The 21,535-nt window shown below is 40.8% G+C and overlaps 1 protein-coding gene across 2 annotated transcripts in view; it reads left to right on the forward strand.

The window, feature by feature from the left end:
* pex5la (peroxisomal biogenesis factor 5-like a) overlaps nt 1-21,535 on the forward strand; it is an 86,975-nt gene that overhangs the window by 61,604 nt on the left and 3,836 nt on the right. For both annotated transcript variants that reach the window (XM_069694750.1, XM_069694751.1), the window contains 6 exons: nt 7,814-7,930; nt 9,942-10,085; nt 11,575-11,645; nt 14,603-14,821; nt 16,843-17,008; nt 19,827-19,984. In XM_069694750.1, coding sequence (XP_069550851.1) covers nt 7,814-7,930; nt 9,942-10,085; nt 11,575-11,645; nt 14,603-14,821; nt 16,843-17,008; nt 19,827-19,984 — 875 coding nt within the window. The remainder of the gene's footprint in view (nt 1-7,813; nt 7,931-9,941; nt 10,086-11,574; nt 11,646-14,602; nt 14,822-16,842; nt 17,009-19,826; nt 19,985-21,535) is intronic.

The following is a 21,535-nucleotide window of genomic DNA, read 5'->3' on the forward strand; positions in this document are numbered from 1 at the left end:
GCACATTGAGCTATGTGTAATGGTCAATAAATAATAGAGCAGGCACTGGAAGATGTTGAGAAAGGTAGAGGAGCGGATCGGGCCGCTTGGGGATCCCGTCCCAAACTTAGCAATGATGTAATATCTTGTATAAGCCATGAAGCAGTATCCACCCAAATTATTGCACAGTTTGGGTACACACATCATCTGGAGAGTGGGTAAGAGATGGGATTCTGAGATGGCCCTCGACAAGAGTCTGAGCATGGAGCATCAATTGGTAACAGTATCTCCCAGCCTCGATCGAGCAGCCTGAGTGCTGGCCTCCTCTCGAGACGAGCTCTGAGGGCAAGTGATCAGCCATTTTGGCTTCAGTTGTCAATGTCAATGCCCTCAATCATGTAATTTCCATTTAGCTGTGCATATGCATGCTCTTTCATACTTATGAAGACATGGAGGTAGAGATGGCGCAGCTGGTAGAGAGAACATTAAATCAGCACACAGCCTTTCTTCAGATTCATTCAATTAGACAAAGCAGCCAAATGTAAGACAATTAGGACCCAGAGAGGGAGCAGTCAAGGAATTATTCCCTTAAATCTGATCCATTTTACAAAGCTAGCACTAATGAGAAACATCAGGTTTTATGCTTTTACACATAAAAAAAAATCTGTGAGAAGGGAGAATTAAACGGCTGTGATGAGATTTCAAATGAATTTACAAAGCAGCTGTTTGAGAAATATTTAACTTGGATGAGTGACTGCCCATGTCAAATGAGGACACCGTCAATTAATCTGAACTGATGACAATGTCATACTTTTATTAAAAAGAGAATCACTGGAACAGCTATAGGCTAAACTGTGACTTTGGGGAACAGTGTTTGGGCTGAGGGGCATGAGAAATCGCTCCCACAGTGGCGATACAGATGAGATGAAGGTGACTGTGTGGCCTCTTGTTTGATTAAAGCAGCAGCAGGACAAGTTCACTTTTATCTTGCAGAATATTGGTTTGAGGCAGTGTGGGTTCAGTTGGAGATTGCAGAGGCAGTGCAATTGTCTACAAGTTACAGATGCAGCCTTGTGATCAAAAGGTCAGTGGTTTTAATCCACAGTCCTCTCGGGGGAAAGGCGGATGGGTAAATGAGTAAATGAGTAATGCCGTCACCTACCACGACCACTTCCATCAGCATGCCCTCAAGCAGACCACTAAACTCCAAACTTTCCTTGTTGAGCTGCAAAGTTTCCATCATGAGCACAATGCATCTGCCAAAAACCCATCACGTTTAAATCCAAATCTAAAGAGGGAATTTCTTGGATCAAAGGTGCGTATAGGAGTGAATACAGTGCAGAAAAAGTAATGGCAATATTCCAAAGTGTTGACATAATGACATCATGTGATGTACGCTAAGTACACACAGCAACAACAAGTGGGTTTGACAGTGGCTATATTTTATTTTTTTTAAATCTGAACCGCTGAGTTATTGTTATTTTTTACAAAACTAAAAACAATATTTTTCTTAATATTTGAAGGCAAACTTATGTTTATGCTGACATATAAAACTATAACACTTTGTTTGTTGAAAATGAATGTTCCTGAAATTAATAAAATATTTGTCAGTATTTGGTCATATCTTCATGAATAATTTTTATCTCAGAAATACCCTGATACATTGTGATACTTTGGAGCAAATCACTTACTAAGGTGGGGCAAGTGACGATTTCTACAGTGAGCCATGAATCCTGTGTGATTCTGCGGAGCCTAGCTGAACTATACAGGAAGCATAGAGATTTACCTGTAAATCGAGCTGGTCGCTGTGAAACAGCTGTTGCTGTGTATGTTAAACATCTGACACACATCAGACCCACAGCTGTACAAGAACCCCCGCGCACTCGCTCAGTTCATTTTTCCAACGCAGCGCAGAGCCTGACCCTCTCAGCCTGTGCCTGAGCTGAAGTGAAGTGAAGTGATTGGGTTGAGCCTGAAAGTTAAGGTTGTGAATCACAAACTTGTTCAAACCGTAAAATACGTCACAAATTTCTGATAAACATGCCAACACAGGAAGAAGGTCCTGTGGAAGGATGGATGCTTCTTCCTAAAATAACAGGGAGGTACATTTGGTTGCTACTCCAGGTCAGACTTCAACTAATGTTGTCATGAATTCAAAGTTCAATGCAATTTTTGTGGCCATCAACTACACAAGAGTTCCTGTGCCCTGCACACAGTGGCTCTACGTGTTGTTATCAAAGACATCCATATAGAAGGTAATCTGCCAAAATGCATTCAAAGCACTGTCCACTGTAATGTATTTTATTCTTCTCTGATTGACATTATCAGGACTCCAGCTTCCTATTTTTGTCCCTCTGACCAAAGATTTGGTCTACGCAGCACAGTAGTGGGTGGCTCATTAACATTGAAAGACCAGGCTAGCCCTGCTCTGGAGATGAGAAGTGCTTTTCTTTTTTTTTGGAGTCTGCTGTGTCACTGGTAAATAATTAGACTTTTTGTAATGTAAGCCCCCTGGGCAAAGTGGATAAGTAACCCCTATTCATGAACTTGTTTTCCTCCAAAGACCAAGTCTCAAGTTAACAACTCATGCTGATGTAAACAGATAATGTTAGAGCACAAACACTTGAAAAATTGTCACACAAAGAGATTCAAGACAACTCCTTTTCTTCAGTGTGATGCTTAGCGAAGCTCAAATCAAGTCAGTTTCATTGTATTTATACAGCCCAAAATCAATCAATCACTCAATCAATCTTTTCATCTATAACATACTGATTATCAATGAGCCATTCTTCAATATAAATAAATCAAATAAAGTACTGCAACACACATCGACAAAATGATGAAAATTTAACTTGAGTTATCTGCAAATTGTTCGATTGTGTTTTGGGATTTAAACAGATTCCAGCTGTCACTCAGTCCCTCCAGGAATTTCACATTTTCTTAAAGCCATAATTATTGTAATTGAAACACCCCTGACTATCTAAGGAGGAGGAATGTTCAGCTATGGATTATTAACTATTCATTTCAGCAGTTCAATTACAGAGTAAGCGGATCATGAAAAATGTGTCACTTTATCACTTTACTGAAATAGCCTGTTTGATTGTTGCCAAAAGCCTCAAAACCTGTATGTCTAAATTTCCCTTAAGCCTCATTCATGTGCAAAATGAACTACAATTTTTATTTCAAGTCATCTGACTGACACACATCTGCATGTGTACAACATCCAAGAAAACACAGGATGAGGCATCATGTTGCAGTTTAAATACTGGCTGACTATCTGCTGGCCATATTTTACTATCCATGTAAAATAAGGTCTGAGGGAAAAATAATGTACCTTTCTTTTCATGTTCAAAGGTTTCAGTGTTTTACCTGACTTAGCTGAATTATCAGCTTCTACAAACTACCTTCTTGGCAGTGTATATTAATTTTCACTGTATATATTACCTCCATCCAGCTGACTAAGAAACACTCATTGGAATCTAGAAGCAAAATAGAAATACACCTTTGCTAAAAGTGGGTTGCACAAACAGCCGTCGGCATGTGCAAGCTGTGTAGCTGTTGTCATGATTATCCATGTTGTTGATAATGTATTCATGAAGTAACTAATGAAGCCCGACCCCACCTCCAACCCTCAGCTCATTTCCAGGCAGTGGTGCCGGGTTTGGCAGCGGGAAACTCGCCATCTCTTACACGTAACACTTCATCAGAGCTGCTGAAATTAAAGTCACAGCTATGGGCTCACTCCTGTGATACGCAGGATATAAATTACCTCGCTGTATCCTTGTTCCTTATAATTAAACTGCCAAAGCCAGTGCTGAAAAACATCCTTCTCAGCATTATTTAGAAATATGAATTTACTGTAAATTGAAAAAAGAATAGTCCCTATATTTGCTCTGTTTTAATACCGTGAGCAATTTGTAGTTACCCTGTGGTTCTATTAAAATAAGTCACACTCTAAATGGGGTTTCGCAGTTCAAACAAATGACTGTCTATGCGACGTAAATAGTGAGATGACGAACTAGGTCAAAGTGTCAATACAGGCCCACAACACGGTGAGAAATCATGGAAAACATTTAGGCTATATTATGCAAATTACCATAATGGCTTACGATTGAGAACCATTCACATGAGCATGAAGAAGAAGACTGCAGGCAGCCAGGAAGAGAAGTTGGGCTGTGCGGTGATTTTGCCATAAGACTAACAGTTCTGCGTTCCTATAATACCCCTTATAGTTTTACCAAACACATCCATCACAATCAAAACAGTGGTGGAGAGGTACTTGCATTAGTATGGGGTGGGTGACATGCTCCTAATATAATACGATATTTCATGGTATTTCTGCAATAATATTCTTGATAGTACAACAAAATACTGAAAAATGTTTTGACTATTAATTTCAAGAACAGACAATTGCAACAAAATAAGTGTTATAGTTATGTTAAGTTATATAAACATAGCTGTTTGCCCTCATATTTCTGTGGTTTGTTGTACATCTGATGTTTTATAACCAAACCACTTCCACACAACTGAAATTGCTCCCCTTTTTGGAACCAACTAGTTACGTACGTAACTACGTCTCACCGTTGCCTTGTGTAAAAGTTATGATGTCATTGCGTCAACAAATCGGAACATTTCCATTATCACAGCTAAGCTTAGTAGGGTTTTCCCTGCCATTAGTAGACTGATGCGCAGCACCCAAATGTTTCCTCACATTGTCTGAGTCAAATAAACGCAAAAACCTATCCGAGTGGAGCGAGAGTGCATGTGTGCGATGGTGAGGCCGACAACTGTACACCTGAGCAGAGTATGACGGTAGCAGTACAGCTGTGTGAACGTAGCAGTGCTGAGTGTGTATAGTTTTAAGCTGTTAACTCATCTACACCTGAGCCATTCTCCCCGGTCTAGCTCACCACCTGCTGATTAAAGTGAAGGGGGTTTAAGCCAGTAGTTAGTGACAATGTGATAGCTTAACTAACCCGAGAATGCTCACTTGGTCAGGTGGACTGACCTTTTATTCTCATGTTAGTGATGATCTCAACTGCTTGTAAACAAAGAATAGAGAAATGTCAGCCTGATGAGTTCGGCTAAGTTTGTAACATTTATTGTAACTAGTCAAACTCTTGTAAAGTTAGCTGCTGGCTTTGACAACAGACCCCCTCCCAAACCAGCCCCACCTCCCTCTGCCTCAGGTAGAGCAAGGCCAACCCGTCCACCCCGCCCCGGAAACCGCAGCACCTATGAGCCCTCCAGAGACTTAGATCTCATTTTTACATTGCAGCTTCTCTACTTTTAGTCACCACTTCAAAACAAGCAGCTGTAAGCATAAGAGGAACATTTCTTGAGTATCATATGCATAGCAAAATTATTCTTTGAATCATCACAGTATCCAAGATGTATCCCACAGCTACAAGAGTTGTATCATGACAATTTTCATGACTTTCAATAAAAAAAAATTGGACTGTCAAAAACTAAATATATGAAACTCCACCAAAAATTCTGCATTAAAACAACAACAAAAACACTGATATTCTGCGTATCACAGTACAATAAGAACTTGTAAAGAATCAGCATGGTTTCTCCATAAACAGTTACTCTTCAATCCTGCAACAAATACTGCCTCACCACCGCCACCCTCTGACACTGCGCTTCCTCCAAACACTGGAGTCTCACCTTCAGGCAATTTGTCTGAGAGACTGCAATTACCTGCCATCTCTCACCAGCAGGGGCCACGCTCTGGCCTCGATGTCAATCAAAAGGCTCATCTCATGTGGAGATGTAAACACAATTGACACAAACACGCACATCCTTACAGTAGATCTCTGACCCCGCTCCCCTCTACAGTATCACTACACACACACACACACTTACTGTACACAATGCTGTCATGTAGTAATAAGTCACAGGAGGCTGTTCTGCTCTGTTTGGCATTATTCTTGCCGGTTTGCACTGCCTGACAGGAAGACAGCCAAGAATCATGGAATCAGCCAGCTGGAGGAAAAAAAAAAAAAAAGCTGCAGCAACGCGTGCGAGTTATACATGAAAAATGGCCCTAACAATAAATGCCTCTATAGTGAAAATACTATACACACTCAGCAAGTACAGTCCGCACATTTGTACTACAATGCATGAATACAAAAGAGGACAGGAAAAATGTAAGTGTATGCAACATGACACGCAGCTGACTTTAAACTCCATCCAAAGATAACTCACATCTAACTCATATGTATGTCCGCATAACCAATAACAATTGTCATTTTGTAATACTTTACAGGGAAATACATCAGTATCAGACAGCATTTGCCATCTGATGTCTGGTCGTTGGAAGGATTGGTGGACCAAAAAAAACTAGGGGGGAGGGGAATCAACCTAACCCTAATGTTGGAATCCATTCATTAAGATATGATAGTTTGGCAAGTTAGAAAAACATATGAATGCAGTCATTTCTATGTATATTCAGAATCATACACAGTTTTAGAGAATGAGTACAATAAGTTCAAATATAGGCAAAGCATCATCACTTCATTGTCTATAAGAAACGGTTTACTCTTCAAATTTAAATTAAATAATATCCTGTGCTATCACAATTAAATTCAACAGAACAACTGTAAGTCTGATGATTATATTTCCTCGAGTTGTTCCTTCCTTGCCTTTTGACTGCATCCTCTCTGAACTGCTTCCAGGCCTGCCTAACTTAATTAGTTGTACCAACGACACACACAATCCTCACTTACAGCTAATCAAACACTGGGTTTCAGGCAAAGTTCAAATGAACAATTTCTTCCATGTTCTAAAGTTATGAAATGAGGCAGATTCCTCACTCGATGTGTGTAGGACAGTTAGCTGCACAGCGGGAGCATTTTCAGACACTGCTGCTGAAGTGTACAATCATTTATGACAACACTTTAATGTGGAAGTTGCACACTGTTTTCTTTTTAGAACGTTTTCATCTCTTCTCCTGACTTCTTCACTTCCACTGTTAAGCACATCATTGTTACTGAATCTATATGCTGTTACACACTTTAAACTTTCATTTTTTACTCCCAGAACCTAATTTTAGCTGAAAGATGGTCTTTTTACACAAGGGTTATTATTGATAAATCACAATTAAAGTACACAAACAATGCTAATTGTGAAAAGAAATTAAATGACTAATATAAGCTCATATTTAAGTTTTACTCTATGGGCTTTGGTTTTCAGACAGAAAATGAGAATCTATTGCAGGAAGTAAGTGAAATGGTATTATAAACTGACAGGTTTTCCATCCTCGATAACCTTCAAGGCTGTGGTTAGCTCATTGAAATACTAGCAAAAAACAGTTCAAATGTCAAATGGAGGCTTTAAAGTCCCAGTCTGACATTTTTTCATATGCACAATTAAGAAACTGTTTTCTAACTGATCATATTTGAAAATTCAGGCCACGTTCCAGAGATGTGTTTAAAAACACTGCTGGTGTAAAAACCTTTAACAGAATTATTGGGTTTATTGGGTTTGTATTAATTTCCATTTTAAATAACCTGGCAGTTCATTTAAATGTGAGATCAGGTTTCAATCTTGTGTATTGTTTAGTCGTTTGTATTTTTAGCACGTATTTTTCCATTAAACTCTGCCTTGACATGCAAATATGATGAGTCATCAGGAGTGTGCTGTACATACGTTACAGCCAGCCAGGGAGCCGGACAGATGTGACATTTCCAACAGTAGGATGATGGGAAATTACGAGAGCTGTTGTTCTACTGCGCTCTCATCGCTCATTCTCTCCTGTCCCCCTCCCCTCGTTCTCCTGTCTATCCACCCTCCTTTCCTCCATCGTGTTCCCTCTCTCTAATGTCTCTAGTCAGATACCGAGTTCTGGGATAAGATGCAGGCGGAGTGGGAGGAGCTGGCTCGACGAAACTGGCTGACAGAAAACGAGCAGGCGCAGATTCCCTCTTCTGTCTCTCCGCACGAGAAGGTCACTATCATTAAAAGGTTTCAATCAGCATGTACAGAAATTTGTCCTGATGACGCTGATGTAAAAATCCTGCCAGCCTCCATAAACAATGGATGCATGCCTACAATTTTACTGTTAAAATGAGTTAATGAGCAAATGGTATGTAAAGGAAGTCTATTATACTTTGACTTTGAGAATATTTTTGTGAAAATAAACCTGACTCATGCATGCTTATTTTGAAGTTCACTGATTAACATGTTATATCTCATTTGTTTTAGAGGCTGTGTCACAAATCATTTATTATGTGGTTGACTACATGTTGGACACTTTAATTGAGTGTTTAATTTAATTTATAGTGTTTAAAACCCTCTAAAATGTGATAATAGAATGAAAAAAGTAGTGTATATGGCATGTGCACTGCTATTTGCTAATAAATCCAAATTGCAATGCACCATATTTTGTGGATGTAAAAAATTACCACTGCACAACATGATTATAATTATGAAGGAGGGTTCAACATAATGAATGAGTGAGCAAGGGAGTGATTTCAGAAACAACTAGAGATTTAAAAACAAGTTACTGGAGACTTATTGTCACTGTGAGGTTGCCAGACAACCTTTGGGAACACTAAAGCTCCTTTTCCACTGCCAATACCGGGTCGGCTCGTCTCAACTCCACCTGTGTTTTTTCGTTTTCCATTGGGCAAAAGTTGGGGATAGTACCTGGTACTATTTTGGAATCACCAACAACAAAAAGGTAACTTGAAAAAGCTGTAGACCACTGATTGGTGCATGTGTGACAGGGAACATCCTGCACAAAACCTCTATTTTTAACTAGCCAAGCTACTATAGGGGCCGTGATTGTTTTTAGACAGTGGACAGTTCAAGTAATATAATCTCACAAAACCACACCATGAGTTTGTGTGTCATGTTGAAGATGATGTTATGGTAGTTTCATTCCGTGTAGCTAGAGTAACAACGCCGCATTTAGGGGCTACTATCGGCAGTGGAAAACAAAATCCGGAAAAGTAACTTGTACCAAAATCCAGTAGAGTAGAGTGGAGCCAGTAGCAGCAGTGAACAAGGGGCTTGAGGTCACTTTAACTTAAACAATCCACAACTTTCACATTTAAATTTTTGTATGGAATAAACAAATGATGCATAATGTCATGATTAGTTTATGCTAAACTAATCATTTTCGGGCTTTAGTTTTATACTTAATGCACAGAGAAAAGGGTGGTATTGATCTTCTCCTCTAACTTTTAGCAAATAGTCCAATCGAAATGTCAAACTATTCCTCTAAAGTTGTCGCTGCTCGTGGATCGTTACAAGAAAATTGGGAAAACCCAAGAGAAAAACAAGACAGAAAGCTTGCTCCAAAGAAAACAGAAGCTGCCAGCTTCAGCTGCCAGTGCTGTGCAGCTTTGAAGTTTACACAACAAATTTTTTTTTAAAACTAATTCAACAAATTGGTTAGATTTTACTTAAAATATATCAAATGATCAGATTTATGATAAAACAGATTTTCCTTAAATTAATACATACAAATAGCTTTATAGCACGATGTAATACAGCCTGCAGTCAATCTTATGTGTGTACAGCATCAGAGTGATATAAAGTAACATTTGCGAGTTTCACAGGGCAGGAGCACGAGTCGAGCGCTGTACTTCACACATCACCTGACCTTCTTATTAGGAAATCATGTGAGATCAGACTTCTGGGCTTTCTGATTGATCCCAGCGCAGTGCTAGTTCTTAAAGAAAAAAACTGTTTCAAAGTCATCAGGCTCACAAGCATGGAACACACCAGGGTAATCACAGTTTGAAAATGCAAAGTTTAACATTTAAAGAGAACAGACAAACCCCGGGGAGCTGAGCCCAGGTTTGATGTGAAGCAGAAAAGATCGATTCCTGCTGCAGGAGCTTTGCTTAAATATACAACTACACAGGACAGATGCCCTGGTTTGCATTTAAATATGGACGAGAGAAACTGACATTGCCACTGTCCCTGTTTTTGTTATTTTTTGCTGACAGGGTTACTACTTCCACACAGATAATCCTTATAAGGACTTGCCTAATGCGTTCGACGAGGGACGAAAGAAATCTCGGGAGGGAGACTTGCCAAACGCTGTGCTTTTGCTGGAAGCGGCCGTCTTGCAGGACCCTCATGATTCAGAGGTGAATTTATTCAGTACACACAAGCACACACACTTTGTGTTTTTTCCTTATTTAACCAGTCAAAGTAACCGTGGAGGCATTCATATTTAAAGATGGGTTGTGTTTTGAGAAAGGAGGTAGGTTAGCGTGCAGCAAAGATGGCAAATAAAACAACACCGGTCAATTACACAGGATCAGTCAGGTTTTTTTTTTTTTAGCACAAACCCAAGGTTCATGTTGTGAGTAGCTACAGAGGAAGAATGTCTCACTGACCACAGGCTATGTGAAGCAGATTTAGTGGGGAGCGCCCATAGGCTCGATGTTGATTGCCTGTAAAGGGCAAGGGATTTTTTTTTTTTTTTTTGGTAAAAGAGTTGTGTACTGTAGCAAAAACACTCAACTTTTCTCTTGATGAGAATTTCCATTTGGCCAGTGAGCTGAATAATAGCTCATTCTGCAGGTTTTTTTTTCTCCTTTTTGTGTTCTCCCCATTTCAAAAGAAGTGACCTCTCTGCAAGCTGAAAGAGCAAAGCCTTCATACGAAGTACTTTCGAAATCCCCTGGAATATACAGAAATGTGCCAGTTATTCCGAGGAGAGGATTATCCCGCGGTGTATGGAACTAATACGATTCCAGAATCCCTTCTAGGGCGCTTAGTGGCTTATTGCCCCACTGTAAGGACCTCTGAATCATTCAGAAATAATTTCGCCCCTCGTTTCAAAGGCTGGAACAAAAAGGCATCTGCAGAGATTAGCTTTAGAACAGGTTATTAAATGTGCCCTGCAGAGTAATCTGGTAATCTCACATTTTGGATTTTTGGTTATATCATTGTCTGGCCTCTCGTGTTGGCACACAGATCTGACCTGCCAGACCTCGAACACCCAAATTTAAAGTTTACAGAGAAAAAGCTCAACAGTATCCTTTAGAGTGGAAGTCATTAATTACTTAATGAATCTATTTGTCAAGCAACAGAAAATCTGCATAATAGCAATCCTCTGTGTTTAAAGCATCCATCCATTATCTATAACCACTTTATCCTGAACAGGGTCACGGGGGTGCTGGAGCCTATCCCAGCTGACTGATTCAGTTTCTGTGAACTGACTATTTCATAATAAAATATAAATTTAAGTAGGTTAGGAGTATCATTTCACTTTTCATAGCGATAAGGCATGCTTCATCGCATCATCCCTGGTAGCTTCTTTGAATAATAAATGGCTTTCTGTTGCTTGGATGATTTAGTGGAGTATCTCAGGACGACACGCCAGACTAAACACCTTGCCAGAGTTAATCATAAGTGTGTGCATGCTTGTTTTACCTCAGGAACGTTTTAATTACAGTGAAGTTGTGAATGTTTAAAAGCACTGCAGCTCTTCTGTTACGATCCGTCTGAAACACTAGCGTTGATCGTATTCAGCGTTCCTGCTGTGTTTCAGCCCTTTGAGGACCCAGGCTGCTGCGTCCAGGTTTCCACCCTGCTGTTTACCGTTACCTGTATTTTGTTTCCCTGCAGGCTTGGCAAGTGTTGGGGACCACCCAGGCTGAAAATGAGAACGAGCAGGCGGCGATTGTCTCCCTCCAGAGGTAATGAGAATCAACTGCATCTCATTCCCATTTAAATTCCAAAATAAAATCGCTCGCAGACGAGGAAGAACTGTCAGCTGTTACTGCTCAGAAACACCATATGTTTGCACAAGTGGGACGCTGCGGAAATGTTATGTTCAAAGATGGAGCCCGGCACGTGAAATTTGCTTGAAAAGTTGCAATGAACGTTTTAACAGCAGCATATTCAGCTAGAACAAAAACAAAGGCACAACTAAATGTGCTACATTACCAGCCCAAACAAAAATGACCTCACCATTTTTGTTTTCCTGTTATTCAAGTTTTTAAACTAGCAATTGGAGAGACAGTTTTGGCGATTTTGAGTCCTAAAATAGAGACACGCCACATGGATAGGGATCACACAGAGAGCCAGGTTAGGAACACAGTTCTCAATGGGAGGTGTCCCACTTTCATTCATAACACTGCTGAAGCCAGAAATTGCACCTATCTGGGAGTGTGAACACTGACAAGTCAAAGGAAAACACAAGAGAAAGCCATTCAACAGAAACCATCCCTCCACCTCAAGTGATGTGAAACACTAAAATATAATTTAACTGCTGTTTTAAATTAATGGATTACAAATGAAGCAAAAAAAAAAATCTGTTGCTGCAAGAATCTCAGTTATTCCAACACACTCGTGCATATTCCTTAAAGATGCCGTAAAGTAGAAATTAAAATGAGTTTTAAGTTCATCACACCACACAAGTATGGGTTGTTAACTACCCATCCCAATTTGAATGGAAAAAAAAAAACGCCGACAAGTATGTTAAATTAGGCTTTGAAATCGTGAGAAAATCATCAGTCTTCTCTGCTCTGAGACTGGGGGGGCGTGTCCCCTGGAGGACCTGAAGCTCCGCCCACTCGCTGGAAGGTGTTCAGTGCTCTGTATGACAGTCGTGTGGCTGCAGTTCTTTTCCCCGCTAAGCGGTCGGTCCGTCTGACATCCAACCTCTCGGGTGACTTTATGCACGATGTCCCACTGGCACTCTGTCTCTCCGGAGGTTGGAGCAGCCTGCTTTGGGAAAACACAATAGAATCCGAATGTATTTGTCCAATGAGTGAAACATACAGATGCATATAAATGAAGCTTGTCCCCCTCAGCTGTAACACAGGAGTAAAACTGGACACCAGAGACAGCAGACAGCGAGCTCTCCGACTACTTCTAACGCACCTGCATTACAATAGTGGAGATAATAAGAGCGGAGGAGTTGATTTAGTTCTGTAACGACTGCAACATGCACAACGCTGCATCACATCGCATCAATTCGTTATATCACGTCAATTCAAACTTTGAACCTGCTCAGGTCGAGCCGAAAGTCTTTCTCTTTCACTGATGTCCCTCCACCTCCACCTCCATTTTGTGAAAATACCGTTATTCTACACCGAGTAAAATCACGTTAGCGGTTTGCACCGCGGACTAGATACAGCAGAGTTACCTCTGGAAAAGTTATCGAGTGTAATTATAACAAGGACACAGAGCTTATGCTGAGTGGCGAACTGCTGGCGGTAGCGGACGGTGCCGGTGCGTCCGGAGAGTGAACAGCCAGGAGGGCGATGGTCGGTTATATAAACCGTCTGTGGGCCAGCTCGGTGACGTACTGAAGCTAGCTTTTAGCCCCGCCTAAAAAAAAGCTGACGATGGATGAGAAACTGTTTAACGGTCTGACTCCACATTTCGGTGCGACAAAGTTTTCAAACTTTGCATGCTTTCAGCAACTCATTTCCCACGTATATAATGTATTGAGAAGCAAATCTTGTAATTTGCTTTACGGCAACTTTAATACCATTTAAACCTCAGGTAGTTTGAATTGTGTTTGTTTTACTTAGTTTATTATGTAATCACTCCATCTGTGAGGGGAGTGTTTTGGTATGAAGTGAGATTAGATGCTTAGCTGGCATTAGTCCTGTTGTTGCTACACTGGCATCACTTCAGATGGCGAGCATCATGTTAAAATATTGCTGTATTCTGTTGGGTTTTTTTCAACACATAATTAAATAATGCCAGACAGATTTTCAAAGAAAAAGTTTATATAATATTGAAAATATCTTCTACGGAGAGTCGACAGAGTTGCTTCGTTCTGCTTTACCATGGTTATGTTTTACCACAGCTCTGTGAAAAACACTTTTTGGAGTGCTGTGAATAACTGAGGAGGCAAAAGTGTAAATGATTTATGGTTATTTTATGTTTATTAATGGACAGGCAGTCCTGTCTCTGGAAAACAAGGTTTTCTGATCACTCTAGACCTGAAAAGATCGGGATTCTTCTCAACCTGGTTTGAAGGGGAAATTTAACATTTTGTCCCAAAAATACATCCCTGTGGGTATACAGTGTATTTTAGGGGCCTCAATCAAAGATTATGTAATCTTCACCAATAGCACTTTTCAGTGGAAGACTGAAATGATTTGGTTTGTCTGAGATTATGATGGTTTTAAGGAAGTTGGCACAACAGCTGTAGCAAATCTGGCTTGAAAATTATCTTGATGAAAGCTGAATCTTGTTTTGGCCTCTCCTCTAGTCTTTTAACTAATCCAAGTCAAGACAGTTCTGTTCGTCTTCCCTTTTTTCAATTGCAAAGGCCAGCGTACATCTCAGTGGCAGTCGTCCACATTATATAACTGGTGATATAACTTCAGGACACACTGCAAACACACTCTCCGTCACTAGAACAATCACCGAGGGCGTTTTTGCCTAAATACAAAGCTTATTCAAATCATTCAACCCTGCATCTGTGGGCAGCATGAAAACCTGGTTCTCTGCAGTGGAGGCAGAGCAGGAGAAGTGCAGCTCATCCATCCTGACCCAGAAATCATTAGCCTCTGCCTGATGTTCTTCTGCTTTGGCCTGTCCCAATTAATATCCGTCAAATTGAGATTTCTCTTTGAAGTGCAAACCTTACACAATCTCTCCTCTCCAATGCCTGGATCCTGTCTCCATCCAGGTGTTTGGAGCTCCACCCAAACAACCTCCCGGCCCTCATGGCTCTGGCAGTGAGCCTGACCAACACCGGTATGCGCCATGATGCCTGCGAGGCCCTGCTCCGCTGGCTGAGACACAATCCCAAGTACAAGCACCGGCTGAAGGGCAAGACGCACCTGATGGGTTCCCCAAACTCCCAACGCAGGATGTCTCAAGCTCCCAACATGAGCAAATACGAAGGGTAGAGTATTTAAACTGTACACGTACTCCAGACCTTGTGAAAACTGAGACGTGCTTAACATCAGTGTTGTGTTTACAACGTCTTCAAAGTGTTCAAGTGCTGTACGAGCAACACGCTGATGGGCTCTGAACTTTTAATCAACTTTTACAAAAACTACTCGTTTCCACAATGACCACTGACCACATGCTTCTCCAATCTTCAGATCACAAAGTTAAGCCCCTGCAACAAGTGGAAATTTATTGTTAAGGAAGTGGAAAGAAATGTTTGGCTATCTTAATTCAAGCTTTCTTAAAAAAGTAGTAATGGTGACAATAAATATTTAAGAGCGCATTTTAGAAGACTTTAAGAATAGTTTTGTCTTTGCTAATAATACAGTGGTGATGGATGTTTGTGTATTTTCATGATCAATTAGTCTGCTGATTAGTTTAATAATTAAACAACTAATTATTTAATCTGTAAACCATAAACCACCATGGGTCGGGAAAATGCAGCGACTTCCTGTATGTTTAAATAATTTCACAGAAAATGTATTAAATCATGGTATATAGTGATACTGTGATGTAAAACTACACATGCAATGACAGGACCCACCTCTACATGAGAGCTGTAGCAAAGCTGGATTTAACTTCCAACAATGACAGTGTGAGTCGAGACACCCATGTAAAATCTAGTCAAGTAATTACTGCCTGAAAAGGTGAAGATGGTGATAAAGGTGTAGAAGGTAACAAAGACAAAATAAACAATCTGTAGTTAAAAGAGACATGAGAGTTTTGAATTTACATTAAAAAAAAAAAAAAAGCCTCAACAGAATTTAGGCCATTTCTAACAGCTTATTTTCAATGACCATTGGACAAACATTTGAAAGATCATGTGCATGCAGCACATAATCTTGTGCAGTTGCACACGCAATAACAAAATCTTTACCGGGACTTTCAAAGTCTCTTTTTTTTTTTTACTTAAACTGCTATTACTCTGTGACACAGATAAAAATATATTTCAAGGTGTCACATAAGTACAGCTGGTTTTGGTACAATTTCACTGGCGAGGCAGCCGACATGGAGCTACATGTATCTGTCAAACCTCTCTGATTGTTGTAGAAGGCCGCCTGACTGTGTGATGTTATGCCCGATGAATGAGGTTGTTACATATATCAGATTTAAAAGGCTCCCAACGTGAAGCAGCACTGAGTCAAATCATTAATCATCTAGTCTGTGGGAAGAGATACAAGTACCACCCAATCACTGTGGTCGCCCCATTAATCCATGCAATATCATCTTTTTCATTTGTGCTGCACTCTTCATCCCTCTCTTTCCAGCCTCATTGTCTCCTCACTGCACCCCTTTTCTCTCACTACTAACCTTGCTTTACTCTCCCCTTGTTATGCCCGACTCGGTGGAAACCGAGATGAACATGAAAGGCAACCCCTCTCTTTGCCCAAAAGCTAAGGACCAAATGACCACTGAGGCAGAAGAAGCTGTCAGACAGCAGTCATTTATTTCATTTTTATACTTTTAGGCAGTGCTTCTCAAACTGAGGCTGCAGAGCCGCTGCAAAATAAGACTATTTCACAGAGGATGTACTTGATTTACATAAACTAAACAAATCTCACTGCTTCAAAACTGCTAGTCCTTCTTTTACACAACCCTCTGCCCTTTTCTAACTTGTATTGCTCTTCTTCACTCCTTCACCTTCCTGTCATCCTCCTCCTTTCCTCCACTGCCTCTCATTTTCTTACACTCTACGAATAAAAGTTGACATGAAGTACAGTGCACATCAGAGCTCTGCATTCTCAAGAGTGCTCACTCAGCAGCCTTAAATCACTCTAATCCTTATCTGTGTGTGTGTGTGTGTGTGTGTGTGTGTGTGTGTGTGTGTGTGTGTGTGTGTGTGTGTGTGTGTGTGTGTGTGTGTGTGTGTGTGTGTGTGTGTGTGTGTGTGTGTGTGTGTGTGTGTGTGTGTGTGTGTGTGTGTGTGTGTGTGTGTGTGTGTGTGTGTATGTGTATGTGTGTGTGTGTCCATAGCTCCCTGCAAGCGGAGGTTAAGGAGCTCTTCCTGGAAGCAGTTCAGCACAACTCTGACATCATTGACCCAGATTTGCAGACAGGCCTCGGGGTGCTCTACAACCTCAGCGGAGAGTTCAACAAAGCTGTGGAGGCTTTCAACACGGCCCTGTCAGTTCGGCCCGAGGTAGGAAGCTTCACCATAATGTATATTCTGAGAAAAAAAAATTAAAATATATCTGATAATATCACAAAGATCTTAATAAATGGATGGACTCCACATGTCACAAATTGTGGGGTACACGACAATAAGTTCTCTTCAACACATTTGAGTAAAAATACTTAAGAGCACATGCTGCGCGACCTGTTATTCTCACTCAGCACAGAGTCTGTAAACAAACTTACACACCTTTATAAAACAAGGTTTGTAAATATTGTATCTATATTTTGACAATTCTGCCACCGATCGTGTTTCGAGTCGGCAGCGCAGCCGTTCAGAGCCACGGCTCTCAGGACGAGGCTGACGCGCCGGCTGTAAACTGTGGCTGTGAACACGTGGGGTGCTCTGGATTCCGTGCAGAGTCAACATGTCTGACAGCTGGTTGACTCCAGCTGGCATGGTATTATGCCAATGATGTAAACTGTGCCTTTCATGAAACGCTATTTATGGCTGATCAGAGGTTCATTCAGATACTCGCAGATGATACATATTGTTACTGTTTGTTTTTGGCCTTGTAGGAAGCCTGTGATGCTGGCTGTTTGCACATCCAAGCTGGTGGATGTTGACAGGCTGCTACATGTTACAGAGAGGCTTGTGGAGACATATTATCATTTCAGGGTGGTATTATATTGTCAGAGTTATTCTAGTATATTAAGTATCTTAAAGATAACTCCTTTGTCTGTGTTAGTTATGATTTACTGTAATAATGATGGTAATAAACTCTGAAACTACACAGTAGTTGTCTCCAAAAGTGGCATTACAAAAATCCCATTCCATCTGAATGAAAATTGAAATATATAATAATGATTTTGGCCCTGAGAAGGTCTGTCTATGTAATGTTCAGATAAACTACGTGTCTTTTGCAAATCTACAGAATAATATCCTATGCCACCGACTAAAGGTTCCCCTGGTCGATTTATAGCCGTCAGTCCAAGCCAATAGTCCAGGCCGAAGAAGAATATAAGAAGTAACATTGTGCTACATTACAAAGAAATACAAAATTGTAAGAGTCAGCCATTCAAATTTATTTTTACAAGACTTGACCACAAGCTGTGCTGCCTGTTAGCAACAATGCTAACGAGAAGTCATGATTCTGAATGTAACGGAGCGACCAGCAAGAGACAACATTTATAGCCGTAACCTGACTGCGCCGCAGGCCTGTCAATCAAACAGAGACAAAAAACGCCGCTTTTTGAAAATAATTTTATAATTAATGACGGGATTATTTTCACATGGACGGCCAGAAAACTAATGTGGAAGAGTTAAATTAGCAAATGACATCCAGAAAACGTGTGACTTTTTTATTGACTTGTGAGAGAAGTTGAATGGGAGTGTATAGAGGTGGAGGCTTTTTAGAGCCACTCAAAGTTTCAGGAACTTCCGTATCGGCCTCATCTTTCAGAGCCGGAAGAGACGAACACTTTTATATTCAGTCTATGGCTCCAACACAGTGTTTTACACTGCTGACAGTCAGGGCGGAAGAGGACCTGCACTCTGTGTGTGTGTGTGTGTGTGTGTGTGTGTGTGTGTGTGTGTGTGTGTGTGTGTGTGTGTGTGTGTGTGTGTGTGTGTGTGTGTGTGTGTGTGTGTGTGTGTGTGTGTGTGTGTGTGTGGGGAGGGGGGGGGAGGGGGTTTCCTGCAACTAAACAACTACTGAAAACCTGTTCATCGTTAGATGACGCTTAATGGACTATTCGTGGGGAAGCAATACACACATTTTGCACATCCTGAAAATCTGCGACCTGCCAAAGACCACATCTTCCCAGGCAAACACATACAGCAGACGTGAAGCCCTGAAGCATGTATACAAATATAACGAGGAGACACAAGTATCAAGGGAGAACTCATGCAAACAGACGCAGTGAGTCGTACCAAACTGTCACAGCAATATGCCAAATGTGGCCTTGTGAACTCTTGACTGGCATGCATACGCTCTCGCTCATGATCCAGCACAAGAGCAGAGCGAGATACACTGCACACGTACACATTTACACAGAAAAAAAAAACAAAAAAACAGGCTAACATGCAAATTTCCTACAAGCAGATAAAACAAATACAAACCAGCAACTTTTTTTCCATGCAAATCAGCCTCCGTCCTCCCAGGGCTGTCCCAGGCCGGCATGAATATTACTCCCTGTTAAATCCAACCTCCCACATTTGACTTGGTAATATGCGCTCCCCTGCTGGAAAAATAGCAGCTCTGAACACAAAGGGAGATAATTATATCCCGCTGCTAGGCTTAGCCAGAGATGAAGGACCCCTATACTGTAGCAGGCCATGACCTCTGTATGTGTCTGTCTACCTGCAGGTGGGAAACAACAGCAAGGACATCCTGTGTGATGTAACTCAGCTCTCCTTAAATTACCCTTGTTGGGCTACTTTATAGCAGGGAGCTGCGTCGTGATCTAAAACACCTCCTTGTTACTTGGGGCTCAAAAAAAAAAAAAAAATAGAGACGATTATAGCTTGCTGATCTAGCACTGTTTTGTCACGCTGTCACTACAGATACAAGGTTGAGTGTTGCAAATACGCCTCAATAATTCACCTCTACTTCCCTTGTACTTTTCTGTCAAAGACACTATTAGATACTTTTTCAGGTCTTTTAAAGGTGGAAACACTCAACAACTAAAGAATACTCTCAGAGATGATGCTCAGGACTATATATATATATATATATATATATATATATATATATATATATACAGAGGCATCTGACAGCTGTCATCACAGTCATCTTTACTAAAAACAAATCCTTCACTTGTCCCTCTGTTCGTCCTCCATTCAGGACTATTTGCTGTGGAACCGCCTCGGGGCCACACTGGCCAACGGGGACCGGAGTCAGGAGGCGGTGGAAGCTTACACACGAGCCCTGGAGCTGCAGCCGGGATTCATCAGGTCCCGCTACAACCTGGGGATCAGCTGTATTAACCTAGGGGCACACAGGTGAGTGACCTCGGGCTGCAGGAGAGCAAGCTGCTCCTGTCTGATGCAGTGCTACTTAGTGTAGCACCCAAAAGGAAAGGTCAAGAAGTTCAACAAGAGAAGGGGGACCGTGTACAGAGTTTAATATTTGGAATCAAGACGCTCTGACCTGATCTGGCCTCATTATGCATTACGAAGAAAAGTATCACATCTTTGCACTGAAGGCTGCAAAAACACTTGCTTGAAAAGTGACATAAACACTTTAGCGAGTATTAAACTTTCGGTTGGTTAAATTTCTGTAAATCGACTCATCATTGCAGCTCTAATTGAATTCACAAAATGTGTGACTTGGAGCACGCAATCTCTTGAATTATTTATCTGGTGTGGTGAGCAGATTTCTATCCATATGAATTCATCCCAGTCGTAGTGATATTTCCCAAATACCATAATGAGAGCAATCCTGATGCACCTGGCAGACAACATCCAAAAGGCAATGCGATTCTAGCCAACATCAAAAACCCTTCACATTTCAGCGATGCAAAAGTGCACACGGGGATTCAAAGCTGCAGGAATGTGAAGCAAGCCGAGACCGGGATGTGGTCAGGTCCGGCGGCCGCAGCAACCAAGCACACAGCAACTTTGCAAAACACATCATGAGAAGTTATCAAAACAAAGCAAAGCACTTACCCTGGAGAAGAGAAGCAGGGGGAGAGTTATTGATCATCATGGAAGAGTTGAGACAGCAAAGACGACAAGGAGGGAAATCTTCAGGGATGAAATGACGGTCAAGGCTAACGACTGACGTGACTAACTTTAAGTTGTTCCTTCACAAACTGTACTGAAGCACATGATGGACCGCTAGCTGCTACACTAGTTTATAGTTCATAAAGACCCATTAACGCCACAGCTGTAGCATTCAGTAGATGGTTTATTATTTATTAAAGGAGCCGGTACAGTAATAAGTGGCTCAGGTGTTACTGTGGATTAGATTTAGACTGATTATTGGAATTGGTTAGATAGCCTTATAGTTCTCAGGCTGTGTTAGGTGCAGTGTGGGGGACAAAAAAAATGTAGGTTACTAAATAAATAAATACGTTTTTGGTCATTTAAAAACGACATAATTGAATTAATATCTTGAATTTATTTATATATTTCCATGTGTCAACTTCTATTCAGGCTGTGTTTGTATTTCTACATTTATTTATTTATGTGTTTTTGTGTCCACATGTTAATTGGGTGGGTGGACCTGAAGTGACTCCCTCTTACATTATTAATAAATAAATGAAGAGATGTGGACATACATAAATAAATGAAGAAGTGTAGCAATACATAAATTAATAAACAAATGAATGAATGAGTAAATAAATATCAAAGTACAGAAACAGCCTGAATAGGAGTTGATGTATGGAAATGTAATTTCCTAAGATTTAGCTGTTTATATAGGCTCTGCTGAAGTCATTTTTCATCTTCCATGCTGCACAACTTTACTGCTGCCTTTACAGTATCCATCCATCAATCAATCTAACTTTATTTATATAGCACCTTTCACAGGTGTATGCAGCTCAAAGGGCT

Source organism: Brachyistius frenatus, unplaced genomic scaffold (assembly GCF_029030835.1).
Source record: "Brachyistius frenatus isolate BFR_SWC_R1_liver_20210118 unplaced genomic scaffold, ASM2903083v1 Contig_18, whole genome shotgun sequence".
NCBI lineage: Eukaryota > Metazoa > Chordata > Actinopteri > Embiotocidae > Brachyistius > Brachyistius frenatus.